Source organism: Centruroides vittatus, unplaced genomic scaffold (genome assembly GCF_030686945.1).
Source record: "Centruroides vittatus isolate TY-2023 unplaced genomic scaffold, ASM3068694v2 contig_250, whole genome shotgun sequence".
Lineage (NCBI taxonomy): Eukaryota > Metazoa > Arthropoda > Arachnida > Scorpiones > Buthidae > Centruroides > Centruroides vittatus.
This window is the reverse complement of record NW_027121584.1, coordinates 1,635,033-1,644,520: the sequence shown is the minus strand read 5'-3', so window position 1 is coordinate 1,644,520 and position 9,488 is coordinate 1,635,033. Positions and strand designations below refer to the sequence as shown.

General features: G+C 41.4%; 1 protein-coding gene across 1 annotated transcript; it reads right to left on the bottom strand.

Moving 5' to 3' along the window:
* Positions 1 to 3,171: 3,171 nt before the first annotated feature.
* On the bottom strand, positions 3,172 to 4,439 carry LOC136971416 (uncharacterized). The gene has a single exon (XM_067265877.1). The coding sequence runs from the start codon at positions 4,437 to 4,439 to the stop codon at positions 3,243 to 3,245; it is 1,197 nt and encodes a 398-aa protein (XP_067121978.1). The 3' UTR covers positions 3,172 to 3,242.
* Between the last annotated feature and the right edge of the window lie 5,049 nt (positions 4,440 to 9,488).

Below are 9,488 nucleotides of genomic sequence, written 5' to 3'. Positions count from 1 at the left end.
TGCATCAGCTGCTTCATTCCCTTTTATACCTACATGGCCTGGGACCCAACAAAATTTTACAAAAATATTACTTGCAATAAGATGGCAAAACAGTTTGCGAATTTTAATCACTATAGAGTGAGAACTAGGTTCATGTGAGATCAAAGCCTGAAGTGCACTAACTGAGTCAGTGTAAATAACACAGCGACGATGACCTTTACTAATTATATATTTTAAGGCTAGGTAAATAGCCTGCAACTCTGCAGTAAAGATGGAAGAATTCGATGCGATTTGTTCTGCCACGATCTCATCCTGGCAGACAAAGGCTGAGCCAACGTAATCAACCGATTTCGATCCATCAGTATAAATAGGAATTAAATTCCTGTCACAATGTTGAATTTCTGCAAAGTGCTGCCTATAGATGTAGTCTGGGGTGGATTCCTTAGGAAACTGCTTTAAGCTAAAGTCAACATTAATCACAGGAGTTGACCAAGGTGATATATTATCGACCTCGACCTGTGAAATGTTGCTTGTGTCCAGGTCAATCGTGCTGCTTACATTCTCCATTCTAATGTCAAATGTAGGGACACAACTTGGGCGAGCTGTAAATAATCTTTTCAGCTGAGTATCTGATACTCTACAATCAACTGAAGGCTTAGCCAGAGATTTCTGTTTAATGTAATAGAACAAAGACAACTGCTCTCTCCTGAGAGATAGTGGAGGCTCATAAGCATCCACGTACAAACTTTGAATAGGGGAAGTTCGAAATGCACCAGTGCACAAACGCAATGCTTGATGGTGGATTGGATCCAGCATCCGAAGAGTAGATTCTCGCGCAGAGCCATAAACAACACATCCATAATCCAGCTTAGAGCGAACGAGGGCTCTATATATCCTGAGCATCGAACATTTGTCTGCTCCCCAGGATGAGCAGCATAATACCTTTAAAAGGTTGAGAGATTTTAAACATCTACTCTTCAAATTGCGCAAGTGTGGCAAGAACGTCAATTTATGGTCGAACCCAACACCCAAAAATTTTGCTTCATTGACCATTGGGATTTTAACCCCATTTAGGTGAATTTCAGGTTCCAGGTGCAAACCACGCCTTCGGCAAAAGTGGATGCACGAGGTCTTCTCTGCATTAAAAGTAAAACCATTGATCTTCGACCAATTGTCTATGCGATTTAGGGAGGTTTGCAGTTGTCTTTCAATAAAACTCATGTTAGTAGACTGACAGGAGATCTGAAAGTCATCCACATACAATGAGTGTTTAACACTGGAAGGAAGACACTTAGCTATGCTATTAATTTTGATTAGGAACAGAGTCACACTCAGAATAGAACCTTGAGGAACACCCTCTTCTTGTGTGAAAGGCCTAGACAAAGTGTTGCCCATCCTAACTTGAAATCTTCGATTTTGCAAGAAGTTTTTTATAAAAATTGGCAGATTACCCCGCAGTCCAAATTCATGCAGATCACGGAGTATTCCATATCGCCAGCAGCGATCATAAGCCTTCTCTATATCGAAAAACACAGACACTAATTGCTGTCGTCTTACAAACGCTTCGCGTATAGACGTTTCAAGGTTTACTAGATACTCTGTGGTACTTCTGTTCCTACGAAATCCACTATGATGTGGTGAAAAGTAGTTCTTTTCCTCTAGGAGGAACATCAGGCGTCTGTTTACCATTCTCTCGAAAAGTTTGCACAGACAACTAGTCAAAGAAATTGGTCTGTAATTAGAGGGATTCTTGCGGTCTTTACCTGGTTTGGGTATGGGAATAATAATTGATAGCCTCCAAGAGTCAGGAAAAATATGTTCTGTCCATATTCTGTTAAATAGATTCAGAAGGTTACTAAGGGAATTGTTTGACAGATTTTTTATCATGCTGTAGTGGATTTTATCCGGACCTACAGCAGTATTCCCCGAGCGAGAGATTGCTGTACATAGTTCTATTCTGCTGAATGGCACATTATAATCCTCATTAGATGGGGAGTGGAAGTTTAGATATTGTTTTTCAGTTTGGACTTTATAAGCCTGAAAATCCCTTGTATACATAATATTGCTGGATGAAGACGAAAATGTTTCACCCAACAAATCAGCAATACCTTTTATGTCACTGATTATTGTGCCATTACTTTCCAGCATGGACAGAGAGTGAGAAGCATATTTTCCATTGATTTTATGGATTTTATCCCAGACTGCTTTTGAGCTGGTGGAAGATGTTATGCTAGAAACATACTTCCTCCAAGAATCCCTTTGGCTTTGCCTTCTTATTTTTCTGGCATTAGCCTTTGCTTTCTTAAAAGCAACCAAATTGTTAGCAGTGGGGTATCTTCTGAAAATCCCCCATGCTTTCTTTTGCTTTTTAAATGCTGCCTCGCAATTCTCATCCCACCATGGTTTCGGATGTTTTGGATATCTGGTTGACGTTTTCCCCATTGTTTTTTCAGCTGCCTGAATAATACTGGAAGTGACAACTTCTACTGCATCATTGATATCAGCAGTATTGACCATTTCCTCAGTGACGTTAGCCAAAGAGGAAAATGCAGGCCAATCTGCCGTTTCAAGTTTCCAGCGTGGTGGACGGGCTGTTTCACAGCTTTCTCTGCCTCTATATTTTAAAAATATTGGGAAGTGGTCACTGGAGAGTGGATTAGATCCAACCTCCCATGTAAACGCTGAAAACAGATTCGGGGTTGCTAATGATAGATCAATGGCAGTGAATGTTCTTGTTGGGGCGTGGAAGTATGTCACTTCTCCAGTATTAAATAAATATAGTTGGTGATTGCCTATGAATCTTTCAATGGCTCTGCCTCGACGGTTGATATCGTGACTGCCCCACATTAGATTGTGACCATTGAAATCACCAAGTAAAATGAAAGGAGTTGGCAGCTGTTCAACCAATGAATCCAATTCATCGTCATTGACTCTGACATCTGGTGGCAAGTATATGGAACAAACTGTGACAGTAACACCCATAGATATTCTGACTGCCACAGCTTGCAGCTCTGTTGTTATTTGTACCGGAAAAGACGAAATGCGGTTTGAAACCAGTACAGTTACACCTCCACTGGCGCGGGTGTGGCTGTCGTCATCTTTTCGGTAAAGATCGAATCCTTTTAAAGAAATTCTTTCTCCAGGTTTTAGATGTGTTTCCTGGAGTGCCACGCAGAGAGATGAGGTAGAGTATGTCAGGTGTTTAACGTCAGAGAAGTTGTTGCGGAAACCACGACAGTTCCATTGGATTATTTTATAATCCATTATGTGTTTGAGGTAGCATTCTTTGCGAGGGTATCCCTCTTTAATTTAACAGGGGGTCTCTCTTTTGGAGGTGACTTTGGTTTTGTAACCTCCGAATTAGTCTCTTCATCAGAAAAGTCAGAGAACTCACTCATAGACTGAGTCTCCGACTTTTTAGCTGATTTAGAGAGGGCAACTTTTACTTTTTGCTTGTTAAGTGGGTTTTTATTGGCCTTTTTTGAACCCACATTTCTTGTTATTACCCCTGTTTTAGGTAGGGGTGTCTTGGTCTTCTTGCTCTCCTTTTCTGGTGTTTGGGTAGATGGCAGTATTAAACATTTCGCATGGCGGGTAAAGGATTCACTTGGAGAGACAGAGATATCTGTTTGAACCGCACAAGTGTTTGTGGATTTCAAGACAGCAGCATAGGTCTTCTGCTTCAGTGGTGCACTAGAAGTGACCATGCGGCGAGCCTCTGGGTATGGTAGGTTGTTAACTGTTTTCACTCGCTGGATCTCTTTCTCTCTCTGCCATGCAGGGCATTTTCGGGAGTAGGCAGGATGCGCATCCTTGCAGTTTACACAGCATGGGGTAGTTTTACATTCGGTACTCTCGTGACCTTCAGTCCCACACTGTGCACATACGCTTTTCCCGCGACAGGATGTTTGTGAGTGTCCAAACCGCTGGCATTTGAAACAACGCAGCGGGTTTGGGATATATGGACGAACTGAGCAACGTAGGTATCCTGCTGTAATGAAGGATGGCAATGTTGGCTTGTTGAAAGTAAGTATCAAGTGTTTGGTTGGTATCAACTTGCCATCTCTACGAATGGAAATGCGCCGAACAGCAACGACACCTTGATCTGAAAGACCGATCTGAATGTCTGATTCATCTTCAGACATCAGATCAATTTCAGATATCACACCACGTGATGAGTTTAGGCTTCCGTGTGGTGTGACAGTGACTTCCATTTCTCCCAGAGTCTTTGTTTGCAAAAGTTTTGCCGATTGTTGTGGGGAAGCTGTTTCCACCAGTAAATCTCCCGATCTTAATTTTTGTATTTTTTTCAATTGTCCAATAGTTGATTCAAACAATTTTTGAATCAAGAATGGAGATGCTTTAGATAGAGGTTTTTCTCCAGTCGCATGCACTATTAAGTAAGCAGGGTGGCTGGAGGTCTGGTCTTTGGTCACTTGTTTTGTGATTTTATGATCCATATTTAAAAATATATATTCAGCTCCTAGTGACCCCACCCACCATGGGGCCCAACAAGGGGATGCCGTCACATGAGAGGATCCCATAGACCGTCACACCAGGGTTTCCCAGGAGCTATACCCTCACAATGCAGTCAAGTAGAGCACATCTTGTCTGACATGTCCGCCCAATCTGCATCGATCAGTTGACTCCAAGCCGAGGTCAACAATGACTCAACGACCAGCCGATTGACTCAAACGGAGCCTGATTTGAGCCTCCCGTTTATCCGAAGCAGGGGCCAAAGCAGTGTGTTGGGGACGTTATGTTGCCCCTCAACTACCAGGATCCCCCTTTCCGGCATACGGGACACCACGCACGGCAAACACGTGGGTGGGCGTTCAGATCCCAGGGATGGTAAAGAAGAGATACTAAACCATCTCTGGGAGGTCCCCTCACCACGGACAGGAACCCACATCGAGGGGCTGTCTAGAAATGATTCTGCCAAGAAAACCAGGGCTGGATCAGCTGCCATAATTACTACTTCTCCATATAAAAACACACTTATAGAATGTTTAAATAAAAAGAAAGAAAAGGAAAATAAAAAGGATCAGAGGAAAAGCTCTAAGAATGCAAGCAAAGAACAACAGACAAAGAAGAATAATAAGAAAGTTGCGAAGAAAAAGAAAATTAAAGAGCCGGACGGTTCCAGTTCTGAAGATGATAACGTACCGGAGCTCGCAGATAGCAGTAGTGATGATGAATCATATGACGCTGAATGTCCATACTGCAGTGGGAGGTTCTCGGAAGACACGAGAGGAGAAAAATGGGCTAAGTGTCAAGGTTGTTTCAAGTGGACTCATGAGGAATGTGGAGAAGTAACGGAAAATCGTTTTTTGTGTTCTTTATGTTTAGATATGTAAAATTTGGAATCCTTTTGAAGAGATCTCTACGCTATCTATATTTATTGATTTTTGATATTGTTTCAAAAGTGCCATTATAAAAATCGCTGTAATTATATTTTTGTTCTTTGATTAATAATTAACAATAATTGATATCTCCTTTATTTTGAAGATTGATGTTAGTGTACATTTAATTAATAAGTGCAAATTAAAAGTGTGATTTTAATTGGGTATGTTTTGTTTTTCCATTTGTTATTTATACTATAAACCTGAAGGAACCTAATAAGAGATACTATCTCATATTAGCAACCCCTAATATCTCATAATAGGAGACCATTTACCTAAGACGCAATTTCGGACTTTTTTCATTTTATCTAACATAACTAAAAATGTATTATACTTAGGACTAAATAGCAATTATATTGCTAAATATATTAAATTCCCTATTCAAAATTGAAATTTGTGACGCTCCAAGTGTAATAGTTATTTTTTTATAGTCAAAAATAAAAATGGTATCTCATATTCGGCATCTTTACCCTATTAGTTGTGTTTCGAAATTTACCTTCCCCCCGCCTGCTGAGGGTTGAGGTTGCGGAGCGTCCTCCGTCGGATCCGTCACAGGTTCGATAATGATTTTTGGTTCCAATGAATCCTCCATTGTTGTAAAGCAGAAGCAGAAAACACAAAACTAGTCCTTGTTGTTAGCTGAATGGTTGAGCCGATCGGCTAAAACCACACGGAAAAACAGCGGTTGAAAGTCCTTGGCGACACTTAACACTAACAGTACACACCAACGTGTACTAAACAGTCCTATAAGGTGCCGAGATGATCAACACGTATAGCGGTGAGAAAACACGAAAACGCCGAACGGCGCAGTACAAGCCGAACGGCGAAACACGACCGGATACAAAAGAAAAAGTAAAAAATTATGACAAACAAAAGCCCGGCCGACAATGCATAGTAATATAGCAGGTTCCGTCGCGAACAAGTCCAAAAAATAAAATCGTGTTCCGCAAAACGTAAAACGCCGAAACAGCTGTGACGCGCCGAGCGGCTAGTCCAAGCACGTGGCGGTGAGGCGATCCTTTATCTAACGGTTTTTTAAAAGTACGAAAATCTCGGCGGCAAATAAACCTAGAGCCACCAAAATTGCACAGCATGTAGATTGGCCCGACCGCTAACGAAATCCGTCGAGGAACCGAACGGATCGAACCCGAGAGGCCCGATGCGGGCCGACGAAAGTCCCGAACTTTGAACGGTAATAACTCGAAAAATTATCGGCAGAGTTTAATAAAATTTTAACTCACAGTTAGCGTTTCAGAAGATCTGTCCAGCGATGTACATAGATCCTATGTCCGACGAAAAAATCCGGAAAAAATGCGATCGGAAGACGGAGCTGATACACACACACACATACAGTAACGCGACCAGGCCAAATGGTACTGCCATTCATCAGGTATCTTTTGCTTCTTAAAGCATCTTACAAACAATTTATGTAGCCACCGATGGAGTGGTGGAAATAGCTTCCATATCTTATATGGTATTCCGTCGAATCCTGCACTTGAGTTATTAATTAACTTTTTCATTAGTTTATTGATGTCGTCTTCTGTAGGTTCTCTCATAGCAAACTTCTGGGCAGGCGGTGGATCTGGGTCGAGTAGTTTGCCTTCTCTGTCGTAAGAATATCTTGTTTTAAATGATTGTCTAACTATGTCTGGTGTTAAGTGACATCGTGGTGAAGATTTACCCTCTATTAACTCTTCGAAGACTTGTTTCGATCTGTATTGATATTTACGTCGCCAGAAGTTTGAGGATTTATCTTCTTGTACATTTCTTCGACGTCTAAGAAGGTCACCTCTTTCCCGTCGGGTTAATCGATTACTGTTAAGACGTGTGTTAATATCGGCCAGCTCGTTAATTTCAGCTTGAGCCGTGGACTGGTGTAGAAACGAGGGATAAGAGTTGTTAGAATTTGTTTGAGAGGAGTTATTCTTGTTGAAGCGTGAGCGAGTGAGTTGGAGAATTTTGTCATAGAAAGCTTTCCTCAGATGTTTTTCTTTCCATACGACTTGTTGCCAACTATCTTCATCCGAAATTTCAAACTGTGAGGCAATTAGGTCGATTTCGTCACCAGCTGCTTCTCTCTCTTCGTTAGTTTTCAGTATTGGGATTCGTAGTTGTCTTTTCCATGTAGAGATCCATGTCGTTGAGTGAGCTACTAAAGGTAGGAATTCCTCTGCTTCGACTCTTAGGCTACTATTTGACGCTAAGTTTGTGGTTTCGATGGTTGAGACGACGCTAGGTGCAATGCTAGTCCGGTTCGAGTCTGTGTTAGAGTGATCGAGAACCGCACATGAGCTATTATCTACTTGCGCAGGATTTATTACAATAGGTGTACTGTTGCTATCGTTGAGATTGTCCAATAATTTATTACCATCGGTGACTTGCATGTTTTCCGTTACAACTAGAGGTGTGTGTTCATGTAGAGATGTTTGGAAAACGTCAGTAGTGACAGTGGAAGTTGAGCTGGTATTTTCCGGTTGTGATGCCAGTACTGCCGGGACACTGGATGCCTGAGAGTTAGGAACCCTATATCCTCTAGACGTTTTCTTTAAGCTAATTTCACCGCGTCTATCTTCCAGCATTTGCAATTCGGAGTTAACCACCGCTATTGATTTGTGGAGACCTTTCACGGTCAAAAGATGCCTGACATCTTCCGGTTTCCAGCCCACCAATTCAATGGATTCTACTAACAAGTCTTTTTCCCGCAGAGAGAAAGGATTGTTGTCTTCGGTGTCAGTGGAAGGGACAGCCAACGGACATGCCTGTGAACAGTGAATTTTAATATCCTGCAAGATATGGAAACGAAATGCACACGAATCACACGTATAGATAGGACAAATATGTGTTTTATGAGCCGTGAAGGTGAGGCGGCAAAGAGTGTCAATCCGGTCAGTAGTCATCTCGCACGTCGTCATGGAAACAAAAGGGCAGGGCAGTCTTTTGACCCCTCTCCCTATATTGTAGTCGAATGCCTTTGTCCCGGGAGGTAGTTCTGCTGGTGTAAGCAGGGAGGGTGCCGGAGGCAATGTCTGGTCATGGCCGATAAACACGTGGTCAATCAGACCCTTGCGGGAAGATGAGAAAAATTCGTACATGTCGCACATCCATTTAATACTCAATTTATGTTGGAACCTCAAAACAAGCAATCTAATGAGATTATCAGAGGAAGAAAAACAAAACCAAATCAAAAATGGCGTTCTCCCCAATCACAAACAACTGATTGACAATATCATCAACTATGATACAGAGGAAGTTGAGAAAACGAAAGCGATAGTGAATCCTGCACAAATCAAAACATACGAGATAAGACTCAGCAATCAGGTTGGTTGGTTGGTTGGTTGGTTAAAGTTTATTGGCACAAGGGCCACATAGGCCAAGCTGCGCCACAACATACGGTATATATATGTACATAAATAACAATAAAAATGAACAAAACAAAAAACAAAAAACCAATAACAAAAATATACAACAGTTAAACTGTGTATAACAACAACATGTATATGGATATAAATAAATAAATAATTAGATTTCTTTATAAATATTTGTAACTTTTAGAAAGTTCAATAATTTATCAACACTTGGCCTCTGGCCCAAAATCTCGTTAAAACTTGCATTTCCAAAATGCTGCCTACGAATCCGTTCAGAGGCGATGCAATTGCTCAGTATGTGCTTAACACTTACAGCACAGTTGCAATACTGACATACAGGCTGGTCATCACCCTTCAAAAGGTATTGATGAGTCAGTCGAGTATGTCCAATTCTCAAACGAGTAAGAATGACCTCAGATCTCCTGTCATAAGGTTTCTTCTGTGTCCAATTTTCTATCACAGGTTTGATCTCGTGTAGTTTATTGTGGACTTGTTCATTCCACACATTTTGCCATCTTTCCTCTAGTCGTTTTTTAACAGCTAGCTTCAAGTCACCTCCTTCGATATGCATTGTATGCTGAGAAGGACTTGCTGACTTTGCAGCTGCATCAGCTTCTTCATTCCCTCTTATACCTACATGGCCTGGGACCCAACAAAATTTTATAGAGAAATTCCTCGCAAAAAGATGGCAAATCAGCTTACGAATTTTAATCACTATAGAGTGAAAACTAGGTTCATACGA

Coding starts and splice junctions, on each gene's coding strand:
- LOC136971416 (XM_067265877.1), bottom strand. CDS start 4,439: ATGGATCATAAAATCACAAAACAAGTGACCAAAGACCAGACCTCCAGC.